This window comes from Mustela nivalis, assembly GCF_964662115.1.
Source record: "Mustela nivalis genome assembly, chromosome: 10".
NCBI lineage: Eukaryota > Metazoa > Chordata > Mammalia > Carnivora > Mustelidae > Mustela > Mustela nivalis.
In genome coordinates this window covers 96,156,075-96,183,246 of record NC_139029.1, presented here as the reverse complement: position 1 = coordinate 96,183,246, position 27,172 = coordinate 96,156,075, and the positions used below count along the sequence as shown (strand labels likewise).

Genomic DNA, 27,172 nt, shown 5'->3' with positions numbered 1-27,172 from the left:
GAATAACTGATATAAGATTCAGGCTTTCATCTTGTGGAGATGAAACTCTTTTATTATTATTATTTTTTAAAGACTTTATTTATTTGACACACAGAGGGAGAGACACAGTGAGAGAGGGAGCATAAGCAGGGGGAGAGGGAAAGGGAGAAGCAGGATTCCCACCCAGCAGAGAGCCCGATGTGGGGCTAGATCCCAGGACTCTGGGATCATGACCTAAGTCAAAGGCAGACGCTTAACAACTGAGCCACCCAGGCGCCCTGAGATAAAACTATTATAGCATTTCTATCTGAACTTTATAAACTTGATTGTCTGTTTGATTCAGTGGACTCAATACCAAAGCCTGGAGAAGAAGCTCTATTTTTCATCTTTCCTCTTTCTTCTTTTCTTTCCCTGTTTTTCCTTTGTCTTTTCTACTTATCACAGGAGGATAAAGCTCACGGGAAGGCTGTTCAGATTGGGTGTGTATTCATGTACAGGTGTCTGGGATAGCCTAACTTTGGCGTAGTAACTTTCTTTCCTTTCCATGACATAATGTTAGTTTAGCACAGGATTGGTTGAGAAGTTCAGCTGTCCCAGTCAGAGAGGGTGAATTTTTGTTTTTATGGTTAATAATAGCTAACATTTTCTGAATGCTACTGCATGCCATGGATTGTGTAATGTTCGTTTTGTGCATTATTTCATTTAATCTTCTTAACACCTTAGTAAGATTTATGGTCCTCCTTGGATAGATGAGAAGGTTGAGGTTTTTCTCACCTTCAGGGCCTGTGTTCTTGACCACTATACTTAGACTTAACTGCCTAATGTAGCACATTCCCTAATTCTATAATTTACCACATTCTACTAAATCAAGCAAAAACTGGCAGTGTTTCCTGGGCTGGTCTCTGGCTGAAATGCTGGAGCAAAAGCTGAATGCTACATTCTATTATTATTTTTATCTTAGAGGAAGTCTTCGAGTTTCAGTTTCCTTATCTTTAAAATGAGGGACCTGGAATCTTTTGCCGAATTAATTCAAGTATTGGCTTCATTTTCTTACCTAGGATTTGGAACGGAGAGAGCCCACAGAATTTGCATCCTCCATTTTTTTTCCTTTTTTCTTTTTTTCTCTATTAATTCCAGGGTAGTTAACATTCCATTTTTAATTCCTTCAGATTTAGATATTTTTCCTGGTAGGGCAGAGATCTCTTGACTGGCACCTGTTAGCCAGTGAACATAGGTTGTTGAGCAGCCATGTGCAAGGCAGAGTTCTAGGTGTATTATGTCTCTTATCCCAATGACTTTGCACAAAGCCCCCTGTGGAATAGACTTCATTATCTTCATTTTTTAAAGAAAAGCAACCGCACTATACCTGTGGGAAAACCGAGGTGCATGTGATGGAGTCCATAACATACACTGATGAAATGCTTCCTGCTTCATATTATGTATTCAGGGAAGGGACTAACTTTGTGTACACTCTCCTGTGTGTGTACTAGTGTATACAGTCTCTAGTGAGTACATTCTTGTATACGCTGCTCTAAGCCTTAATAAAGCCTCTAAGCCTGACTAGTATTTTTAGACTCTTCGTTAGGTTCCCTGACAAACCTGCTCCTTTTTTTCTGTTCCCTATTTTAGTTAATAGTATGCATTACCACCCACATGCTAGAAATCTCAGCATTGTCTTTGCTCCTCTCTCTGTCTCTCTCTCTCTCACACACACACACACACACACACACACACACCAGCAAGCCCCATGGATTTCTCCTTGGAAATGCCTTTTGAGTCTTGCTCCCTCTATGTCTTTGACCCCAGACAGTCCCTGTCTCTATTCTGAGCAGTTGCTTCCTGACTCATTCACCTTTTTTACATCTACTGTGAACTCCTCCCTCAACACAGACCTGATCATGGCAATATTTTGCCTAAAGCTCCCTGATGAGTTCTTGTTGTCTACTGACTGCTATTCAGTTGTCTTAGCATGGCTTTCACAAACTAGTTGTAAACATTTCCTGCACTGATTTCCCACTCTTCACAGTTCACCAGGCCATTCAAGCTGTATTGGACATTCCGTGGACAACATTACACCAATCTCTGTTCATACTTTACTTCTCCTGGGATGTTATTTTCCTTTTGTGTTTGTCAAGTTGTAATTTGTTGCTGTTTCACCTCAACAAAAATGGTCTCCTTCATAGATTTACCATCAGACTCCCTTACCACCTTAGGCAATTGCAATTTTTCAAAATCCAATTTAATGGTAAGGGCAGTGTATTGTTTTCAAAAACGTTTGCAACATAATTTCTTTAAATAATTAAGTCCCCAGTTATATTTAAGTTATAATTCTATATATAGCAATTTGGCATTCAGAAGCAGATTTACATGGGTAAGAAAAAGTTATTTTAATATACACGCTATCCTCCGCTGCTTCAGAGAACAGACTTTGGTGGTGTTCTTCATCCAGGGGCAAGAATGAATGGCTTGGGAGAACAGATAAGTAGCTCCAGGGATATCCTAAAGCTGCATAGTCCATTCATCCTTGACTGGGTTACTGATCCATCTGAATCTTGTTTATGTCATGGTTTGTGAAGAGGGCTGGGTTAAGCTGTAGACCAAGACAAGACTCAAGTAGGAACCTGGTTCCAGGACAGAGGGTGTGGGACAGTCAATGACAATTAATACCGGTGTGCTTTTCAGAACATCGAGCTGAAGGTTGAAGTAGAGAGCCTGAAACGAGAACTCCAGGACAAGAAACAGCATCTAGATAAAACATGGTGAGTTGCAGTTTAAAGCGGTTGAACTCTTGGTACTTTCAAGAGTCTGGTTTATTAATCTGAAAACAGTAGATTTGGAACCAAATTCCTTCATCTTAACTCTGGTATGTGATTGTTGTGGCCAATTTAGAAACTCAGACAATGTGCTTTCTTTCCCTTTCGCTCTCCCTGTTACTAGATCTGACAGACCTTGAGGTAGATTGGGAATTTACCTGGCTTAAGATTATAAACTTCATATTTAACAGTCAGCTGATAACATCAAGGGCTGGCATAGATTTGGGGAAAAGTGGACACTCTCATACACTGCTAGTGAGAGTGAATTATGGCAACATTTTTTGTATGTAGCACTACCTACCAAAGGGAAAAATACATGTTACCTTTGACCAGATAATCTCTAAAATGATTCTATCCCTCAAAAATAAAAGCACGAAGAAAAATAAAATAAAAGCACGATTATGAAAGAATAAATGCAGAAGGATGTTTACTACAAAAACATTTATATGGCAAAAACCTAGAAATAGCTATCTATTACCAGGGCAATGGTTGAATACATTTTGATATAACCATACTGTGGAATATTTTTCAATCATTTAAAAGAATGAGTTAGTACTATATTATTGTCTTGGTGGGAGGTCCCTGGTAGACTAAGCAATGTGGGCAACAGTGCTGGGTGATATTTACGATATAAGCCCCTTTGTGTAAAGATAGTCTCCTCTGTGTCTACATGTGTTTGCTTGATTATGCTTAAAAACAAACAAGCAAACAAACTAACTAACAAAAAACCTAGAGGTTTATATACCAAACTTTTAACATTAATTGTATCAGGGAAATGGGATTAAGAGTTTTTGTTGGGAAGAAGACTTGTTCATTTTTTTCTTTATATACTTTTGTATTGTTAAAATGGCTACTTTTATAATTTATTGATTTTGTCATTAAAAACCCCTTAGTTTTCAATAACAAGTATTGTTAAAATTGCTATTAAAATAATTTTTAGATTCTGTTCTGGGATCTGTATGCACTTAATCTCATCTGGCATTCCTTCTGTCTCTACAGTATTGCTTTTTTTTTTTTTTTTTTTTTTAAAGATTCTGTTTATTGATTTGACAGAGAGAGAGAGACAGTGAGAGAGGGAGCACAAGCAGGGGGAGCAGGAGAGGGAGAAGCAGACTCCCGGCTGAGCAGGGAGCCTGATGCAGGGCTCGATCCCAGAACGCTGGGATCATGACCTGAGCTGAAGGAAGATGCTTAACAACTGAGCTACCGAGGTGCTCCTCTGTATTATTTCTTGATATTTAGGATGACAGTCCAGCAAGATCAGAATACTCAAGATCAGACTCAGTTGTACACATGATACTGGTATTACTAAAGATTTACTAAGTCATTAAATGAGCTAACAGACTTTAGGAAAACTTACAATTGAGAAATTAATTTTGAGATTTGTATAATGCTTTTAAACCATGTTTTATGTCAGTTTAACTTCTAATTGGATGACATTATCCTATTTTTAGAAATGAGAAAACTAAGGTACATTAAAGTCTTCTCAAATGAGTGGCAGAGCCCACATTTCTGGCATCAAGTTCAACGCCCTTGTGAATTTACAACAGCTGTAGCCTATTAAATCAGGCATTCCCTGCCAAGTTACTCTGAAAATATGTAACTTCTATTCTCAAGATATTGTAGTTAGCTGTTGTCTGTTGCATTTATCAAGGAATATGAAGTCAAAGTTAAAGTTGATGATTCTTGAAGTCTGCCTTTTTTGCAGGTCTCGAGTTATTTTCTTGAGTTGTGTCCCTTGTACAACCAAGATCCTCTATTCCCACCCCCAATCTGTATAATGATGTGTGAACTCCAGAAAATAGAGCCTCTGAGATGGTACCGAGTAGTGTCCATTATCAACCAAAGAATCCCATAATTTGGGAAAGCCCCCTTTGGTTTTTATAGACACAGACTTGTGGGTCAAACATTAAAGTACCACTGGGCTTGGTTAGAGCAACTTCGATTTATCATGAACCTATGAAGGCATAATATTGTTCTCTGCTTTGAGAACAAGAAGATGGTCCATGGTTCTCAACAAATGGCTTAAAACAGGAATACAACCAAACCGGAATTAAGATCATTCAGCACCTGATATTGCCTCCAAATTGTTAATCCTCAAATATCCAAGGGCAGCTGTTGTTAGCTATAAATAAGCTGGTGACACCTTACCCGCTTCATGCTAGTGCCTGGACATTCATTCCTAAGGACATCAGAGAAGCAAAGCTGGGCCAGAACCCTGAGCTTCATAGATTAAATGTCTGCTCTCTGCATGGGACCATGGGGAAACTGGATAGGTAACCCAAATTCAGGACAGCCTGTGGGTTACTGTTTGTAAAGGAAGAGAGCGTTTCTGTGCCTGTCCAAATGGATATTCTGTCCCAGCACCCTAAATGGAAGGCACACTTTAAATTCAAATAGCAAGAAAGACAGGGAATTAGCAAAGCACTCTGGGAGAACAGTCTAAATGGAAGAGACCAGGGACAGAGGAACATAGATGTTGAATTCTGAACCATTTGATGCCTGCCTAGCTCCCAAATGAAAGATTCTCCTCTTGAAGTGATAGCGATAATGAAGCCTCTAGGAAGTCAAGTGTGTTCCGATTGACAAGCAACAAAAAAATTAGAGTTCCTGAAAGATTACCTGAAAAGTTTGAAAAAAGTTCCACAAGTAATTTCAGAGGGAAAAACACTCCATTTTTTTTTTTTTTTTCCTCATCAGTGTGACTCTGAATTGCTGAAACAACCTAAATGGGTCCATTAGGTAAATTATATGACTAGATCTGACTGGCAAATGCTCTGTGGTTTCAGGGCTGATGTGGAGAATCTCAACAGCCATAATGAAGCTGAGCTCCGGCGCCAGTTTGAGGAGAGACAGCAGGAGACGGAGCATGTTCACGAGCTCCTGGAGAATAAGATTCAGCTGCTGCAGGAGGTGAGCCGGACTTTCAGAGATCCATGGCTCCAGACCCCTTTTCATCCATTTCCCGACTGCTCTGCCTCCCGGCATTCACCTTTTCTTTCCCTCCTTTCCTTCCCAGACTCATCCAAGTGTCCACAGTCTTGGGTTCCTAACCTGGGTGGGACTTCACAGCTCCTGCAAAAGAGTTTTCATTCTTTTTTGCAGGAATCCAGGCTAGCAAAGAATGAGGCCGCGCGCATGGCAGCTCTGGTGGAAGCAGAGAAAGAGTGTAACCTGGAGCTCTCTGAGAAACTGAAGGGAGTCACCAAGGACAGGGACGAGGTATCAACGGACCGGGTTGATCCTGATCAATACACTGAGACGCTGGCCCAGCGGGACAAGTAAGTGCCTCTGGTGCTCTGTTTGTCACTTGTCTTTTGCTTGTTTTTGAGGTGACAAAAGCATATATCAGCTGTGCTGGTCCATTTTAAGGCCCTAGAGTAGACCTTCATAATTTCCAAGATTTTATGGCCACCACAACCAAGGATTTTCTTTTTAGTGTTGAGTCTTCCACAGTATCCATTAACAGAATTCACTTCTTAGCTGTCAGGTATTAGTAGAACAATGGTCAGATGGTGGCAAAAAAGAGACATGGACTCACTTAGTTACGTTTATTGAGCACCTCCTACATGCCAGACACTGGCCTAAACACAAAAGTCACAGAGATGAAACACCCAGGTCCTCTCGGTGAAAAACATGCTATGTGACTTTAAGAAGTTCTCTGATAGAAGTAGCATTTGATGCTCTTGGGACATAGAGGATTCTCATCTGTTCCAGACTAAAAGAGTAAGGTGCCATTGAAAGTTTCCTGGGGGCAATGAAATCTGAGCTGGGTTTTGAAGAATGAATAGGAGTTCAAAGAAATAATATAGGAAAGGGGTAGGAAAGGGAACAGCTCTGTGCTGATGAGAAATTACACAAGGGAGAAGGAACAGCATGTTTCAAGACCAGCAAATAGTTCTACATAACTAGAGCAGAGGGTCTGGGAAAGACTAGTGGGAGGCTAGCTACACTGGGAATAAGGTCTGATTGTGCTGGCTTTGTATGCCGTAAGGAAGTTGAGTTTTCTTCTAAAAGTAACTGGGCAATTATTGAGGTCACCTCTGTCTAGGTTAATGCAGCAACTTCCCAATTATTTCTTTACTTCCTGTCCTGTCACTCTCTATTTTATTATAATCTAACAATTCAGAAAAGTTCTGAAGTGGAAAATTCAACAGTATCAAACTGACACATAATTTAGGCCCTTAGATACATGGTACTATATGGCTTAAAAATCATTCAGTAGTTTTTAACTGGATAGGTGAAAAACACACAGTGTACCTACAATGAGTAATGTGATCTTTTTGAGCCACAGATCTGATTACTGACATGGCAGAGTCATTTAAAATGCTCTTCAGAGGTGCCTGGGTGGCTGAGTCAGTTAAGTGTCCAACTCTTGGTTTTGGCCTAGGTCATGATCTCATGGGTCATGAGATCGAGCCCTGTGTCAGGCTCTACGCTCAGTGGAGAGTCCACTTGAAGACTCTGTCTCTCTGCCTTTTATCCCACTTATTCTCTCTCCCTCAAATAAATAAATATTTAAAAAAAATTAAAATAAAATGCTCTCCAACACCTTCAGGAGGTAAGATCCATTCTTCTTAGCATGGTTGTCAAAGCCTTTTATGATCTGACCCCTGATTTTTCCCAGACTCATCCCCACCATGAACCCTTCATACTTCACTAGTCATTACATGACTAGTAATAACAATGATGACTAAAGTTTGGTTCACTCTTACAGTACAACTGAGCTGAGCACTATAATGTTGTTTAGTTCTCCTAACAACCCTAGAGGTAGGGATTATTATACTTTATAAATGAAGAAACTGGCATTGAGAAAGTTGTGTAACATGGCTGCAAGCATTGTAGGCATCTAAATCCTGAATTCACACATTGCCTCCAGAAGCAAATACTGCTATGTCAGGTCTCCTGATTTTTGCTTATGCTCTTCCTTCTGTGGAAAGCATCTGCTGTGTTTTTCCTTCCTGGTGAACTCCTATTCATACTTCAAAACTCACACAGGCATCACTTCTGTGGGTGCTTTTGTGACAGAAGAATTAAGTCTCTATATTTTTGCCTTGTTTTATGCACACAACCATTATTGTACAGTTCTCAGTGTCATATTATATTTGATTTCAGATTTTCCCTGCTAGGTTCCCTGAAATTCATGTCTCATGTCCGTGTCCCAACAAACACTTGTTAAACAAATGAAACATGTGACCAATAAGTTAGGGAGTTTATATCAAATGGCCTTATCAACTTTGTACTGTAAAATAGGAGAATAGATCATCTATAAAGACTGAGGGTCAAAGGGATAAGTAAGGTTGGAGGCTTGAGAAAAAAATGAATGTTCTAGCATAGATACCATGGGGAATTTGATATGGAATCCATATTCATCATCATAATTATTCCTTTTTATTTACCTATTTATTTTATTTTATTTACCTACCTAGAGAGAGAGGCACTGAGAGACAGCATGAGAGGGAAAAAGGTCACAGGGAGAATCAGACTCCCCGTAGAGGTGGGAGCCTAATGTGGTACTCGATCCCAGGATTCCAGGATCATTACCTGAGCTGAAGGAAGTTGGTTAACTGAGCCACCCAGATGCCCTACTTTTTTTTTTTTTTTTGAGAGAGAGTGAGGGAGAGCACAAGCAGGTGGGGAGGGTAAGGAGGAGCAGAGGAAGAAGGAGAGAGGGAATCCTAAGCATGCTCCACACCCAGTATGGACCCTGACTCAGGGCTTGATTTCACCCCTGAGATCACTCTTGATCTCACCCCTCGAGCCAAAATCAAGAGTTGGGTGCTTAGCTGACTGAGCCATCCAGGTGCCCCTCATCATCATAATTACTATTATAGCTTGCATTTGCATGATATTTTTAAGTTTTTAAAGTTCTTTTAAAGTTCCTACACAAATCTTAGCTAACCCTCAAGCCTTAATTAATTTATAATTTATAAATTAATTTATAAATTTTAAATTTTAAATAAATTATAAAATTTAAATAAATTTATAATTTGTCTATGTGCTCCCTATTTGACTTTTGGGCACCTCTCACATTTCTCCCAACTATTTCCCTCCCAAGGTATTATCCCTACCTTACACACCTACATAAGAATAATAAATGACAATTGGAAATATTTCGTTTAGTACCAGTGTGTTTTCCAAGGACAGTTATCTCTAGTAATCTAAGACTCAAGAGAAACAGCAAGATATACTTTGCACATAGCAGATGAGGAATAGCTGTTGATTGGAAGCTGTAGTTTGTATATTTCAGCACGCTGTGCGTGGTCTGATAATCTAAATCCGAGTCTGAATTTCCAGCCTCTTCTTTAGCCTCACCTCTCCCCTGCAGCCTTTGTTTCAGTGACTCTTCCCCCAAAATATCTTGTATCTTTATGACTTTGTTCCTTGATTCAAGTTCCTCCCTGTACCTGGAAAACAGTGCAGTTTTCCAAATCTTGTCTCCTGAAGTCCCACAGACTGTTTCAAGTTCAGTGACTCACTCTTTCTTCCTACAGTTCCACGCCAGCGCTCAATGTACTCTATATAAGGTGGGCACCTGTGTCATGGTAGCACTCCTTACATTCTGTTCCTGTTATTTGTTTCTGTAGCTGTGTCTCCCCACTTCCCAAACCCCTGACATAACACACACACACCAAAAGAATTTAAGTTTCGACAGGACAGAGGGTTGTCTGGGTGGCTCAGTCAGTTGAGCATCCAACTCTTGATTTGGCTCAGGTTATGAGATCTCAGGATTGTGGGACTGACCCCTGCATCAGGCTCTGTGCTCAGCTGGGAGTCTGCTTGAGATTCTCTCTCCCTCTTTCTTTGCCTCTCCTTCCCGCTCTCTTTCTAAAATAATAAATAAATAAATCTTGTAAAAAGTTTCTACAAAGCAGAGATTGTATGCTTTCCAACTTTATATTCCCAGGTATTGGGTAGGGTATGTGAGTTTATATAATGGTTATCCAGAAATTATTTCTTGAATGGAACAATAACAACCAGAAACACGGCTTCTGGGCTCTTATTATAAGAGTTACACACCTATGGTCTGTAGATCCATGGGTCAGCTTCAGGAGGTCTGTGAACCTAGTGAATATGTAAGCAGAAGGTCATGTGTGTACATAGTAGGGGGCTACAGCAGAGAATATGTGGCCTTCTGAGAAAAAGTATGAGTTCCGTGACCCACAAAGGTAAAAACTGACTGGACTCGATTATGCTGTTTTTGGAATGGGCTGAATAATAAAGGCAATAATAGTATCATGACCGTAAGTGTTGTTCTGACTTTTTCTTTGCTCCAGAAGAATTGAAGAACTGAATCAGAGCCTGGCTACCCAGAAGCAGCTCGTAGAACAGCTGTCTCAAGAGAAACAACAACTGCTCCATCTGTTGGAGGAGCCAACTAGCATGGATGTGCAGGTGAGGTGTGGGCAGAGCTTTTTGCCTCTGTGTTCATCATCTCTTGCTGCATAAGAAATGACTACAGATTTAGTAGATTACCATGACATACATTCATCGTCCCACAGTGTGGGTCAGGGGTCCAGGCATGGCTTCGCTGGGTTCTCTTTGCCAGCATTTCACAAATCTGAAATCAAGGTATGAGCAAACTGCTTTCTTATCAGGAGAGTCACTTAGGGAAGGATCGTCTTCTAAGTCCCCTAAGATTGTTGGAAGAATTTATTTCTGAGTGGCTGTAGGGGTTGTGGCAGCTTGCTTCTTCATAGCCAGCAGCAGAGCGAAAGGGGGTTCCTTTGCTTCTCTACCTCTACACAGTCTTTTAAGAGACTTACCTGATTGGGTCAGGCCCACAGGTATAACCCTTTTGGTTAACTGAAAATCAACTGAGTAGGGACCTCAGCTGTATGTACAAGATCCGTTCACTTTTGCCATGTAACGTAGCACAACTATGCAACTATATTCCCTCATCTTTGCCATGTTCTATTCCTTAGAAACAAGTTGTCGGTCTCAGCCACACTCAAGAAGTAGGGATTATGTGAAGATGTGGTGGCTACCGGGGTGGGAAGCACTGGGGCCATTAGAATTTTGCCCACCACCCTGAGTGATTTATAATTGTACAGAATGTTTAATGTGGGTTCTTTCTCAGTTAATGTTTTTATTTATTTATCATTTTAATTCCAGTATCATTAACCAACAGTATTATATTAGTTTCAAGTGTGCATAATGCTGTTTTATTTTTTTTTTAAGATTTTATTTATTTATTTGACAGACAGAGATCACAAGCAGGCAGAGAGGCAGGCAGAGAGAGAGGGGAGGAAGCAGGCTCCCTGCGGAGCAGAGAGCCCGATGCGGGGCTCGATCCCAGGACCCTGGGATCATGACCTGAGCCGAAGGCAGAGGCTTTAACCCACTGAGCCACCCAGGCGCCCCAATGCTGTTTTAATATTGAAGAATTCTTACTGTGGTATAAAAATTGTGTTAGTCTATATTGTTGCCCTTGAAGTTACCTCAGAGTAAACTCTCCTCTTCCCTTCAACTTTTAATTTTGTCAAAAGGTATTTCCTAAAAGAACCCTAGAATATATCTTTGCCCAAGCAGCATAAACAATTTCTGAGTATTCTTACAGGTCTTAGAGCAGTGGGGTTTAACTTCTTGGTTCACATCTAGAGAGCTGGGAGTCAGGATGAAAGGAACAGGGAGAAGAACTAGGCTAAAGCAGTGCTTCCTATCTTTTCTGTGTCATGGCACAAACAGGAAATGGTAATATTTGTGAGGTACAGTGGTAAGTGGATGGAGCTTCTTACTTGAAGGTTGTCAGTCTGGGCGCTTGAGCCATGACAAGGCTGAAAGAAATCACTATTTCAGCTGTACTTGTAAACTTCTTGGACTGTGACTTTGGTTAGAAAGCTTTGGTTAACAAATTTGGGAAATGATGCGTATACATGTAATTATGGTTCAGCACATATTGTAGCATTTTCTGCGGGCTCGGTGCTGCTCTACCAACCTTATATATTAACTCAAATTAATATAAGCCCTTAACATATGAGATATAATAAGAATAATTTATAATAAAATGGTGTTTATTTAAAAATATACATTGCACATGTATATATATATACACACACGAGTATATACATATGTATAGTATGTATATGCATACACACACATACACACACACATACATAAGCACAATTATATTAGCAGACATAAAGAAAGAGTCAGGTGCTTGTATCTGTAGGGAAAACTAAGCGACTGTCATAGCTTCGAATGTAGCCTGATGCAGTCATATTATACTGGTGATTCAAAAACAGCAAGGGGAATGCGATTAGTAAATGAGGGTGACATTGCCAAGGTGAAAATCTCTTGGTAAATTTCCAAACAGTAGAAAAATCAATTCTTTCTTCATTTTCATAGCAGTTCCATTCATGGAAAACTCACTGTATATTAACATTGTGTATATATATATATATATAAATATATATAGCAGAATTCCATTGTATGTTCAGGTGATTATATAAAGTTGTATTACCTTGCCAGTGCCCCATGGAACATTTAAAAGTCATTCAGTAATGAAAGCACAAAACTTCACATTTTAATCCTACAGAGTTACCAATAATACTAATACTGTTTCTACTACAATCAAAATGGTAACATGTTGGTAATGGAAAGCAACATAATTTTATTGGAAGTGGAAAAAATTTTTTTAAGATTGAGAAAATACATGGGTGTGCATGTGTGCATACTTAAGTGTGTAAGCAGGGGTGAGAGGGAGAGGGAGAGAGGGAGAGAGAGAGAATCTTAAGCAGACTCCATATCCAGCATGAGCAGGTCACAGGGCTCCATCTCACAACCCTAAGATCATGACCTGATCTGAAATCAAGAGTCAGACGCTCAACCCACTGAGTTACCCAGGGACCCCTACAGTGAAAATACATTTTTTAAAGATTTTATTCATTTATTTGAGAGAGAGAGAAAGAGAGAAAGTGTGTGCAAGATTGGGGGAGAGGCCAGGGGGCGAGGGGAGAAGCAGACTCCCCACTAAGCATGGAGCAAGATGTGGGGCTTGACATGGGACTTGATCCCAGGACCCTGAGATCATGACCTGAGCAGAAGGCGGACGCTGAACCAATTGAGCGGTGCCCCTGGAGACCCAGCTTTTATTGAGTGTCCATGAGACCATGTGATGCTGCTAGCCAGTGAAGGGAAAGAGGAATGGAAAAGAGGAAGGATCCATTTTTGAGTCCTGATCCTGCTCTAAACACCATGTGGAGACCTGAACATTCAGTTTTTTTCCAGCTTTCATTACAACCTGTGAACTAGGTAGGATAAAGCTCCCTTTGCAAGTAGGGAAACAAATATTTAGATTAAGTGATGTAACCCAAGTTATTAAGGCAGTAGGTGGTGAGGTAAGAATTTGAACAGGTTTATGTGGGTTCATACCCATATTCACACTGCTGTTCTGAAGAGCTAGTATCACAAATGTAAATGTGTGTGACTGACCAAAAGAGATCTATTGACAAAGTTCAAAACCAGCTCTCAGAATATCAGAGAACCAAAATTTCTGGAATTTTTCAGTGAAACTACCCATAAAATAATAATTCCTCATTCTTCCCTTTCCTAGTTCCTGATAACCTCTGTTATAATGAATTAATGAATTTGCCTTAATGAATTTGCTTGCATTATGCATTTCATACAGACTGGAATCAGGTAGATGATAGATAGATAGACAGATAGATAGACAGATGTCATTAAGAATTTGGAACAATGCTTTGCCCGGCTCATTGCAAATTACATAGCACCCATTGCTCCAGTCATCACGGTGATGACAATAAAAACAAGAAACACCCCATGAATTTGCAAAATGCAGTTTAGGAGATGATATAGTCACTCAGTAAGAACCACTAGTCTGGGGGCTGTAGCTTCCAAAGGGTTTATCGTCCAATAAGAGATTGGCATGTAAACAAAGAACAAAATACAGAATGATAAATGAAGAGATAGAAATATATGTACAGTGGGAAAGGAACCCACAGATGGCAGGGATTAACTCTCCCTTTGAAAGTCAAAGAAGCCTCACCTGGAAGTTGCTCGTGACCTGGACCTTAAAGGCGGAGTACTCCAGGCAGAAAATAGAAATACATCATAGGCAGGTACAGTATATACAGTGATATGGAACATAGTTAAGGAATTGGGAGAAACTGGTATTACCAGGTATATACTAAATGTTATAGAATGATAGAAGACATAACTGGGACATTCCGTAAGTGTCAAGCTAAGGACTTCCTGTTATAAGAAACAGAGAATTAAAGAAAAAGAAAAAAAAAAGCTAAGCTAGGGGGAATAAAAGCATATGATTTGCATTTTAGAAAGACAATCCTGTGGGCTCTTTAGAAGGAGGACTAACTAAGCAGATAATTGATGTCATCTCATGAGAGCAAATCTGGTTTGACACCACTATTAACTGCTTGATCTAATCCATTCTTGAATTAGGGGCCAAGAACATTAGAAAACCAGTTATAAAGTACTTTGTCTCCCCCCTCTGTCTACAGTCATGTGTGACAACTCTTGCTATCTGTGACAACTGAATTCTGCGTTGTGGGCGTCATCCTTGTCTGCCAGGAGTAGCAGCATCTTACTCCCACCGTATCCTCAACCTTTGTCTGCCAGGCCATCTCTCACCACAGAAGCCACACCCCCACGATGTGGAAGGCCCAAGTTCATTTTCAAGGCTCTGGGCCTGCTCTGCAAACACTTAAGAATTCCCTCATCTCCAGCAAAGCCATCCCTAGAGTTCTGGAGACTGACTCATTTCCTCTACCTCCTCTGACCCCTCACAGCTGAGAATACCACAGTTGGGCTTTAGAAGAAGGGAAGCTCACAGACATTACACATCTAGGTTTGAGTTGTCCAAGTGAAAACTCTTCTCTTATGCCATTTCCCATAGATGAGTACTTCTCATGTAATCTCAAATCTGAAAGTCTGGACTGAGTATAATCTCTAAGTACAAGAAGTTTCATTTCAGAGCCTTCCATTTCTCAAAAAGAGACAGTTTTGATCAAGATTATTTAATTTAATTGATTTTACTATCCCTCTAGCTGTTTTCTTTTTCCTTTCCACCATAATATTGTACATTCATTTTAGCCATACTTATACAGTAGTATGACCTTCTATCATATAATTAACCCACAGAACAGCAACAAAGAAAGCCATAAACTTGACACGCCACCAATTGACATCATTCCATGTTTGCTTCCAATCACCCCTTGTCCATTCAGATTAAGAGCATGTCATTGTGAGCAGAGAACTCAGGAGCTTTTGGATATAGCTGCCATGCTGAAGCAACATGTCCACATCTTTTTTAGTAAAAAGAAAAGCTAACAAAGTGAAGTTTTACAAAGCATTTTTCTCTTCCTTCGTGAGTGTATTCACAAAGTTGCAGATGAAAGACCTGCACTCTGAAAAACTGGTGATAGTTCCAGTTACTGACATGATTCCCTTTTATGGGAGAGTAGAAGCTTCATTTCAAAAAACCCTTTAAATGAAACCAGACCTACAGGGTATGAATGCAAGGAGCAACGATGTACTTGCAGAGGAAGGTCTGGAAGAATTCTTGTTTTATTTCATTTTTCCATTCTCCAGTTTTCCCCCAGTGTAATATTTATTAACATGTAAAGAAATGTTGCCTTACAAAATGAAAGAGGACAACAGAATTAGGGTGAGATATCCAGTAAGCAATCAGGACCTCCCACTCATACAAATCAGCAGACGCTCAAGCCATTGCATTTATGCCTTGTTTGGAACCTAATGTAAATAACACTGCATGCAGTGAGGCGTATTCTTAAAATAGCAAACATTCCAGTGTTACCATGGAGAGATCTGATGTGGAGGTTAAAACAAGAACACTCACTGCTCAAGGCAGAGACTGAAAACCTTGCAGGGATTAGGAGCTTGGGCAGCTCCAACTAACTTCATATAAGGAGATCTTTCAAAGCAGTTTTACAGTATCTTCTTCTTAAAACTGGTGAATGTTGAAGGTGGAGACTTATAAATCCTCATTCAACCTCACTGTCTCCCAGACATAACCTTTACTGGTAACGTGTCTCAGCAAAAGGCCTCATCATCTAAGGCAATTGTAGTCCTGACCCTTTAGAGCAGCAAAGGTGGTGGAAAAATAAGGGATTTTATTACTGCTTCATGAAAATTATTAACTGAGAATTTATAATGCACAAACTACTGTAACATGAAGGAATAAAGAACACAAAAATGCATAAGGTTTAGTCTCTGCCTTTAGAGATGATAGTCTAATTGGAAGGTAAGGAAGCCCCTGATGGAAACAAAATATAAAGCAGTAGAGAAAGAACAAAAGGTCATGAGCTGGGGTAGGCAGTGAAGATTTTGATCTGTAAGAAATGAGTAGAATTTTAGTAAGATGAAAAGGAAAGGCATTGATTTACTCATTTAGTCATTCAATGACTATTTATTGATATCTAGAAACATATTGTCCAAAGTACCTAAAAAAAAAACAATAGATGGATGAAACCAGGAGCTGGTTCTTTGAAAAAGTAAACAAAATTGATAAACACTTAGACTCATTAAAAGAAAAAGAAAAAGAAGACACAGAGAGCAAGAGCAAGAGTTGGGGGAAGGAGAGGAAGAGAAAGGACTCAAATAAAATCAGAAAGGAAGAAGGGAAATAACAACTGATACCACAGAAATACAAAGGATTATAAGAAAATACTGAGGGGCGCTGGGTGGCTCAGAGGGTTAAAGCCTCTGCCTTCGGCTCAGGTCATGATCCCAGAGTCCTGGGATCAAGCCCCGCATCGGGCTCTCTCCTTGGTGGGGAGCCTGCTTCCTCCTCTCTCTCCGCCTGCCTCTCTGCCTACATGTGATCCCTCTGTCAAATAAATAAATAAAATCTTAAAAAAAATATATTGAAAAATTTATGCCAAGAAATTGGAGAACCTGTAAGAAATGGATAAATTTCTAGAAACATATAATCTTCCAAAACTGAATCAGGAAGAAATAGAAAATTCGAACAGACCAATTACTAGCAATGAAATTGAAAATACTGTAACGCTGAAAAATTAAAAAAATAAAAATAAATAAAATAAAATTCATAAAAAAGACATTGATGAAAGAAATTGAAGATGACACAAATGAAAAGATATTCTATGCTCATAGATTGAAAGAACCAATATTTTATTAATTAAAATTAATAATCATTATTAATTTATTAAATTCACGGTAATTTATTTTTATTGTGTTATGTTAGTCATCATTAGTTTTTTTTTTTTTAAAGATTTTATTTATTTATTTGACAGAGAGAAATCACAAGTAGATGGAGAGGCAGGCAGAGAGAGAGAGAGAGGGAAGCAGGCTCCCTGCTGAGCAGAGAGCCCGATGTGGGACTCGATCCCAGGACCCTGAGATCATGACCTGAGCCGAAGGCAGCGGCTTAACCCACTGAGCCACCCAGGCGCCCACATCATTAGTTTTTGATGTAGTGTTTCATGATTCATTGTTTGTATATATGGGCTTCATGCAATCCGTGCCCTCCTTAATACCCATCACCAGGCTCACCCATCCCTCCCACCACCCTTCCTTCTAAAACCCTCAGTTTGTTTCCTGGTAAGATATAGTGTGGCAGGTACAATCGCTCATGAAGAAGAATAAATATGGTTAAAATATCCATACAACCCAAACCAGTTTACACATTTAATGCAGTGTCTATCAAAATACCAACAACATTTTTCACAGAACTAGAACAAATAATCTTAAAATTTGTATGGAATCACAAAACACCCTGAATAGCCAAAGCAGACTGGAAAAAGAAAAGCAAAGCTGGAAGGATCACAATCACAAATTTCAAGATATGTTACAAAGGTGTAATGATCAAAACAGTATGATGCTGGCACAAAAACGGACACTTAGGTCATCATTGGAATAGAATAGAGTCCAGATAATCTGTGACAAAGTAGGCAAGAATATACAGTGGGGAAAAGATAGTCTCTTCAGTAAATGATGCTTGGAAAACTGGACAGCTATATGCAAAAGAGTGAAACTGAACCACTTTGTTACACCATACACAAAAATAAACACAAACTGGATTAAAGACTGACATGTGAGACCTGAAATCATAAAAATCCTAGAAGGAAACATAGGCAGTTATCTCTTTGACATTGGTCATAGAAATATTTTCCTAGATATGTCTTCTTACTCAAGGGAAAAGAAAAGGAAAATTAAACTATTGGGACTATACCAAAATAGAAGGCTTTTGCACAACAAAAGAAACCATCAACAAAATAAAAATATCAACCAACTGAATGGGCGAAGATATTTGCAAATAATATATTTAATAAGGGGTTAATATCTAAAATATATGAAGATAGTATACAACTCAACACCAAACCCCCCAAATAATCCAATAAAAAAAAATGGGCAGAAGACCTGAATAGAGATTTTTCCAAAGAAGATAGACAGATGGCCAATAGACACATGATCATCAGGATATCACTGATCATCAGGAAAATGCAAATCAAAACCACAATCAGATATCACTTCACATTTGTTAGAATGTCTAAAATCAAAAACACAAGAAATAACAAGGGTTGGTGAGCAAGAATTTGGAAATAAAGGAACCCTGGTAGGGATGCAAGCTGGCAGCCCTTGTGGAAAACAGTTTGGAGGTTCCTTGAAAAATTAAAAATAGAATTACCTTGGGTTATGAACATTGGGGAGGTATGTGCTATGGTGAGTGCTGTGAAGTGTGTAAGCCTGATGATTCACAGAGCTGTACCCCTGGGACCAATAATACATTATATGTTAATTAAAAAAACATTTTATTAAAAAAAAAAGAATTATCATATGACCCAGTAATTCCGTTACTGGGTATTTATCAAAAAAAACAAAAACACTAATTTGAAAAGATAAATCACTTCTTTATGGTAGCATTATTTACACTAGGCCGGATATGGAAGCAGCGCTTGGGTCCATTGATAGATGAATGGGTAAAGAGAATGCAGTATATATATACAATGGAATATTACTCAGCCATAATAGGAGTGAAATCTTGTCATGCAACAACATGGTGGACCTAGAGCATTTTATACTGCATGAAATAAGTCAGACAGAGAAAGACAAATACCATATTATTTTGTATATATGTGGAATCTCAAAAACAAAACAAAACAAACAGACTCATAAATACAGAGAACAAACTGGTCGTTGCCAAATAAGGGTGGTGAGGGGAGGGCAAAGTAGGTGAAAGGGATTATGAAGTACAAATTTCCAGTTATAAAATAAATAAGTCACAGAGATGAAAAGTATGGCATAGGGAATATAGTCGATAATACTATAATAATCATATGGTGACAGATGGTGACTGTACATATTGTGAACATTGAATAATGTATAGAATTGTTGATTCATTATGTTATGTACCTGGAACTAATAGACTATTACATGTCAACTATATTTCAATAATAAATACTTTAAAAATACTTAAAAGAAGAAAGGCAAGAGCGTTTCCCCTTAAGGAGCTTGTATCTAATAAGGAAGATAAATAGCCAAGTGATCAAACAAATAACTAATTGCAAATTGTAATAAGTACTTTGAAGAAAACAAAGAGCAATGATTAGCCAACTGTTTCTGTAAAAGGACAGATGGCAAATAATTTAGACCTTGCAGGTCATAAGGTTTCTGCCATTAGCACAAACATAGCCATACACAATACATAAATGAGTTGGCATGTATGTTCCAATAAAACTTTATTTACAAAAATAGGTCGGGGAGAAATTTAGTCCACAGTTCATAGTTTGCTGAACCCTAAAAGAGAATTAGGGAGAATGAGTGTGGGGGTATTATAGGTAAGGAAGATGGTAAATTTTTTTTTAAAGATTTTATTTACTTATGACAATGAGAGAGGTAACACAAGCACAGGGGAGCTGGAAAGGGAGAAGCAGGCTCCCTGATGAGCAGGGAGCCTGATATGGGGCTCAGTCCCAGGATGCTGGGGTCATGACCTGGGCCAAAGGCAGATGCTTAACAACTGAGCCACCCAGGTGCTCTGGAAGATGGTAATTTTGAGATGTCTCTGACCTATCATATGCAGATATGAATAGGTAGTTGGCTATTTCATATTTGAGCTCAGAGGAAATTCTGGGATAAAGATATAAATGGAAAGTTACTGGTATAAAGATGGGAAAGGATACGATGATATGGAAAGAAAATAAAAATAGGTAAAAAGGTCTAGGACTGAGCCTCAGTGAACACCTACCAAAAGTTCGAAGTGGGTATGACTCTTAGTTCACAAATTCAGTTGTGCAGGAAATACCACGTTTCTTCACTTTCTTTCAATCGATTGAATGTTACCCTGAGTCCTTATTGTAATCAGGCTAGCAGGATGTTCAAAATCATCCATTTGGTACATATATTCCTCCCTATTCTCTCAGTTACATGAAAGTGAAGGTTTTTATCAGGTGCCAAAGAATCAAGGGATTACTCTTACCATTGGACTGCCCTGGAAATACCCCTTCCCCAACAAGCATGGTTCTGCCAACTCTAACAGCTTGCTTTATTAGAGTCTTTTATGAAGCCAGAACCCCGTGATATAGAGTCCAGCCTCTCCAAGTCACCTACTGCCTTCTCACCCCAGGTCCTGCTGCTTCTCTGCACATTAATATGGAATGGAGGTGGCTCCCTGTTATTCTCTGATCCCCGGTCTCTTTCTGAAATGAGTGAAATCTAACACCCTCCTTTTCTGTTGACCTCAAAGACCCTTTCTCCTCTTCCCCACTGGGACATCTGGCTTAATCTTCTCACTTGGTTTAGAATTTTTATTAAAGTCAGGAAATGCATTTGACTTCAGCTTCTGCTCTTTGCTCTGCAAAAATTTCCAAGTTAAGGGCCTGACCATCAGATTATAAAAGAGGAAGGTGGGGCATACAGTTAATAAAGCAGTTTAATATCCTGTCATCACGCCATAGGATTAGGGAAGGAGTATGTAGTTGAAAGATGAGATGTAGTTGAAAAGTAGATTAGGATCTTTCTGTAGAGAGATTGAAATGCCATGCTGATGAAGTTTTGGACTTCATCCTATAGTGGATAATGATGAATCTTTACTATAAATATTCTGGAAATAGTATGGAGGATGATTAGAGGGTAAGCTTCTAAGCCTAGTGACATGGTTCAGGTTTTAGGTTTCAAGAGCCTGAAATAGAAAATGTAGTGAAAATGTGAAGCAACATTTCTGAACATGCTAGAGATGTTCAGAGAAAAAAATCCCAAATTTAGTTTTTAACTTGATAGGGAAGGATTCTGAGGAGTTAAAGGTAACAACTCTGAAATTTACAAGTCACAAGTGTACAAGTTACAGTTACAGAAAGTGATATGCCTGACCTTCTCTTTCCTGCTAATCTCTCCCTAGCTTTTGACAAATGTTAACTGTCTCTCTCATTCTTGAAACTCTGTCCCCATCTCACCTGTGCTTTGATTGTAGAAGAGCCTCACTTGTTTTTTTTTTTTTTTCCACTTAGTTTTCTCAGTCACCTAGACTCATCATGTTCCTGATCAAATTTTTCATTATCTTTTTGTAGATGGACTCAACTCTCACATTTCTGCTCATTTAGACCATGTTTTCTACCAGTCTTTGAGACCAAAAATCTAATCTTCATCTTTAATCCTTTTCCTTCATCCTCTATAGGTTGTCAAGTCCTGCTGTTCATTCCTTCAAAATAATTCTCACATTTACCACTTTCTATTTATACACCAGACTAATTTTTTTTAACTTTAAATTCAAATATTTAACATATAGTGTATTATTTGTTTCAGGGGTACAGGTGATTTGTCAGTCTTATATAATACCCAGTGGTCATTACAACACATACCTTCCCCAATGTCCGTCACCCAGTTACCTCATCCCTATACCCCCACCCTTCAGCAACCCTCAGTTTGTTCCCTTTGATTAAGAGTTTCTTATGGTTTGTCTCCCTCTCTGGTTTCATCTTATTTCATTTTTTCCTCTCTTCTTCTATGATCCTCTGCATTATTTCTTAAATTCCACATATTAGTGAGATCATATATTGTCTTTCTCTGACTTATTTCGCTTAGTGTAATACCCTCTAGTTCCATCCACATCATTGCAAATGGCAAGAGTTCATTTTTTGATAGCTGCATAATATTCCATTGTGTGTATATATGTGTGTGTGTGTATATATATATATGTATATTTTATATATATTTACCCATTCATCTATTGATGGACATCTGGACTCTTTCCATAGTTTGGCTATTGTGGACATTGCTGCTATGAACATTGGGGTGCAGTTGCCTCTTCAGATCATTATATTTGTATCTTTGGGGTAAATACCCAATAGTGCAATTGCTGGGTCACAGGGTAGCTCTATTTTCAGCTTATTGAGGAATCTCCATATTGTTTTCTAGAGTGGCTGCACCAACGTGCATTCCCACAGACTTTTTTTTTTATTACCCCACAGATGAATAACTACAATGGCTTTTTAGCAGGTCTTCTTATAACCATTCCAAAATCTTTCCCTGAAATTCCAGTTCATCCTGTTCTCTGGCTAATCTTTCCAAGGTGAAGTTTTCACCATGCCATTCTTTGTTCAAGTTCATAACATTAAGTCCAAAATCTTTTGTCTTTTCTGAACATTAAATTCTAGTTGCCAAAACTTCCATAGCACCACAGCATAGCATCTGGCTTACAGTTGGCTCTCCGTATGTATTCTCTGAATGAGCAATTATAGAGGATAAGTTTTATAAAGTAGGATGAACCAGGCCATTTAGATGCTCCTCAAAATCCCCAACATCTGCCTTTACCTACAGGCTAGCACTGTATCTAACCCACTTCTAAGACTATTGATGATGCCCTTTTCTTTTAATGGAGTCCCTTTCTTTGTTTCCATCATCCTAAGACCCATCTCAAGTGTCACTTTTGCCCTTTCAACTATTTCTCAATTTTTTCTGCACTCATACTGACTTCATCAGTACCATTTCACTTACCAATCAATTGTACTAATTTTAGCATGCATATTTTCTCCCTTCAACTAAACTAAAAGTTCACTAAAGACAGAGAAATGACACACTGAATTCGTGCAAATTCTTGCTCCTTGGTTGACTGACTTAACGTGTGCTTTAAAATTCACTTGGGGTGCCTGGGTGGCTCAGTCAGTTGAGCTTTGGAGTCTGGCTTTCCGCTCAGGTCATGATCTTGGGTCCTGGGGTGGATTGGGTCATGGATTCCCATTCAGCGGGGGGGTCTGTTTGTCTCCCTTTCTCTCTGCTCCTCACCCCACTCTCTCTCTCTGAAATAAATAAATCTTAAAAAAAAAAGTATAAAATTCACTTAAGCAGCTACTGGTATTTAATAACTTTACTTGAAAGACTCTTTACTATTTTTTTTTTTAAAGATTTTATTTATTTATTTGACAGACAGAGATCACAAGTAGGCAGAGAGGCAGGCAGAGAGAGAGAGAAAGAAAGAGGGAAGCCCGATGCGGGGCTCGATCCCAGGACCCTGAGATCATGACCCGAGCCGAAGGCAGCAGCCCAAACCACTGAGCCACCCAGGCGCCCCAACTCTTTACTATTTTAAGATGGATTCTGCTGATGTGGTCATCACATGGCAATCTGCAGCTGAACTTGTAATCCCCTGGTTTTAAACAAGTCTTTCAAAATGCTGTGTTATTAATTAATGTAAAGCATGATTGCTTCTGGCTTCTTAAAAATTTCCAGCCATCACAGGGGAGTCATGCACATGCTTGTGTTTCCATGAAGCCTAACTGGCTTTACTTTGATATTCTTGCATTTCCTCATCTGTTTTAGCTTCTCTGCCAAAATCACTCTTTTTTTTTTTTTTCTTTTTTGGCATAGTTTTTAGTAATTAGAACAGCTATTTCCAATGTCATAACTAGGGCAGTGAAACCTAACACAACTGTTTGGGACGTGGGGATTTTCCATCTCTAATTCTCTTGGAAACGCCTTGCCAGCCAGGAATTAGGTCTTAGGAGCACTACAAGATAGTGGTAACAAAAGTGGCTTTGGTTCTTAGAGATACTTCCCAGGCCCCAAAATCTAGAGGTCAAAATAGAGATAGTGCAAAATGTCTTTAACATAACACTACTTAGGAATTTTGATTCAAATGAGAATATAGTTCTCTAAATTCAACAATCTGTAAGTAGTTCTTCACTGAAGGGTTTTTCTATTTATCTGCAGTACTTTTAATCTTTAATCTTTTTTTTTTTTTTTAAAGATTTTATTCATTTATTTGACAGAGAGAAATCACAAGTAGATGGAGAGGCAGGCAGAGAGAGAGAGAGAGGGAAGCAGGCTCCCTGCTGAGCAGAGAGCCCGATGCGGGACTCGATCCCAGTACCCTGAGATCATGACCTGAGCCGAAGGCAGCAGCCTAAACCACTGAGCCACCCAGGCGCCCAATCTTTAATCTTTTGCCTGAGATTTTTCAGAATATAATTTAGGACAGCTCTAATTCAATGGTTTTCGAAGTGTGATTGCCCAGACAGCAGCATCAGCAGGATCTAGGAATTTGTTAGGAATGCAAATTCTTGGGCTCCACCCCAGAAGACCTGAATCAGAAACTCCAGGAGGTAGGTCCCAGCAATCTGTTTTATCAAGCCCTCCGGGGGATTCTGATGCCTGGCAAAGGTTGAAAACTACTTTTTAAATTCAACATGTTTACTTTGTAGATGAGAAAATTAAGGGCCAGATATAAATGATTTAACTAGCACATATAGCTAATAAGTGCTGTGAATGGGTTTATCAATACATTTTGAGGGCAAACTGCTGATATATAAAATTAACAATTTAATTCATAACAGCTTATCATAATATAAAATCTGTTCTTAGTCCCAATTTTCCTTTAATATGTAACTTTGGTAAGTCTTAGAAGTAATTATCCTATTCTAAATCATCTCAGAAGCCCCAAGTCTTACTTTATCAGCATGCCTTGCTTCAATCATGTATGTGTGGTGTGCATATGCATATAAAATGTTTTTCAGGGGCACCTGGGTGGCTCAGTGGGTTAAAGCCTTTGCCTTTGGCTCAGGTCATGATCTCAGGGTCCTGGGATAGAGCCCCGCAATGCATCGGGCTCTCTGCTCGGTGGGGAGCCTGCTTCCTCTCTCTGTCTCAGCCTGTCTCTCTGCCTACTTGTGATCTCTGTCTGTCAAATAAATAAATAAAATTTAAAAAAATGTTTTTCAAAGCTCCTATGGTTAGGAAATAAAAAGTTTTGAATTTGCAGTCGGGAATTTTATAGAACTTTTTCTAGGCCATATTTTATCTTTCCAATTTTCAAAGCTATTCTTACAATAAAGTGGGGGTTACTTCCTACCCGCCCCCACAAAAAAACCTCTCAGATTAAAAGTTTTGGGGTAATACATAGTTTATATTTATTTCCTCTTTGTTACTCTTTATTGAACTATTCTAACATAAAATCTACAGATCTAAGCATTCAGTTCAATGAACTTTGAGAACTGTACACATCCATATACCCATCACTCAAAACAATACATAGAACGTTTTCATCACCCCAGAAAATTCCTTTGTGTTCCTCTGCAATCAATTCTTACACTATCTCATCTCTCATAACCATTTTCTGTACTTCTGTCACCATGGATTCAATTTTTCTTGTTGTTAAACATAAATTAGAAGGAATCACACAGAATGTACGGACTTGTGTACAGCTTGTTTCACTTAACATGCTTTTGGGATTCATTCATGTTGTGGGTGTCAGTTTTGCTTTTTTTTTTTTTTTTACTGCCAATTAGTATTGTACAAATATATCAAAATGTGTTTATTTTACCTATTTCTTAGCAACAATTGTTATCTTATCACAAAAGCAATTCATGCTTAGTATAGAAAATTATAGAACATAAATGAAGAAGAAAATAAGTATTCATAATTCCACTCCCCAGACATAATCACTATTTACTAACTTGTATATCCCCTCTGAATCTGTTTATATAAGTTGTCCACATATATAACACATGTAGTTATCATATATATTCCATTTTAGGTTCAAATGTTACCACTTTGATTAGTGTGTTAAATAGGCACAAGTCTTTGTTTTGCGGTTTTTTTTTTTAAGAGTTTATTTATTTATTTGATAGAGATCACAAGTAGGCAGAGAGGCAGGCAGAGAGAGAGGAAAGTAAGCAGGCTCCCTGCCAAGCAGAGAGCCCGATGCGGGGCTTGATCCCAGGACCCTGAGATCATGACCTGAGCCGGAGGCAGAGGCCTTAACCCACTGAGCCACCCAGGTGCCACACAAGTCTTAGTTTTAATTATTGAATATTTTCTAATTTTTAAAAATAAATTAAGATACATGAATACACATCTATTTCCCAAAACTCAGATGACACATAGTATATAAAAAAGGGTAAATGTTTCTATTCAACCCCCAATTTTACTCCCCTCCCCATAGGTAGCCAGTATTAACTAAATACAAAATCTCTTTTTTTTTTTTTAAAGAATTTATTTATTTATTTGACAGAGAGAGATCACAAGCAGGCAGAGAGAGAAAGAGAGGAGGAAGCAGGCTCCCCGCTGAGCAGAGAGCCCGATGCAGGACTCGATCCCAGAAGGCCTGAGCCGAAGGCAGAGGCTTAACCCACTGAGCCACCCAGGCACCCTAAATACAAAATCTTGACCAAGGTGATATTGATAAGGACCATGAAGTTCTGAATTCATTATCACTTGATTTTTCTAAGGTGGTTTTTTGGGTTTTTTTTTCCAAAAGTTTTATTTATTTATTTTAGGGAAAGACAGTGTGTGTAAGAGCAGGGGAGGGGGCAGAGGGAGAGAGGGGGAAGCAGGCTCCCCACTGAGCAGGGAACCAAGTATGGCTCAATCTCAGGACCCTGAGATCATGACCTGAGCCGGTCAGATACTTAACCAACTGAGCCATTCAGGCGTTAAAACAAAGTGTTTTTCAGGAGCAAATTAAATAATACTTTGTAGTATTCTCTATTCCTTATTAAGATTTTGCATCTAATTAATACTCTCTAAACTTTAAACGTTAAAGTTTTATTTTTTAATTTTTATGTTCCAGTTTTGTTGTCTATACACCAGTGGTCTTTTAGTTGGGATGACAGTTAGTTGGAATGAAATTCTATAATACCAAATAATCGTATTAGGACCAGTTCTAGTACTATAATAGTTTACTATCCACTTCAAAATAATGTTTTTTAAATATATTTCCTAGGAGTGAATAGAGTGCTATCTTCAAATTTTCTTTGATTGTTGAGTGATTTATTCCTATCAGTTCTTGGAAGCCCAGATACGTGTAGTTCTCTCTGTATATTGATCTTTACTTATATCTAGCAAACCTATTCTTCAATGATAAACTACCTTTTCTCCATTTTTACGGATTTGCACTTGTACACCAAGCTACCTATATACTGTCATTA

The 27,172-nt window shown here is 38.8% G+C and overlaps 1 protein-coding gene across 21 annotated transcripts in view; it reads left to right on the top strand.

Moving 5' to 3' along the window:
• Window positions 1-27,172, top strand: part of PDE4DIP (phosphodiesterase 4D interacting protein) — a 210,658-nt gene that overhangs the window by 100,694 nt on the left and 82,792 nt on the right. For 18 of the 21 annotated variants that reach the window (XM_082685174.1, XM_082685185.1, XM_082685178.1 and 15 more), the window contains 4 exons: window positions 2,662-2,738; window positions 5,582-5,705; window positions 5,898-6,073; window positions 10,070-10,187. In XM_082685174.1, the coding sequence (XP_082541300.1) occupies window positions 2,662-2,738; window positions 5,582-5,705; window positions 5,898-6,073; window positions 10,070-10,187 (495 nt within the window). The remainder of the gene's footprint in view (window positions 1-2,661; window positions 2,739-5,581; window positions 5,706-5,897; window positions 6,074-10,069; window positions 10,188-27,172) is intronic. The other 3 variants (XM_082685181.1, XM_082685191.1, XM_082685184.1) reach the window with 1 other exon arrangement.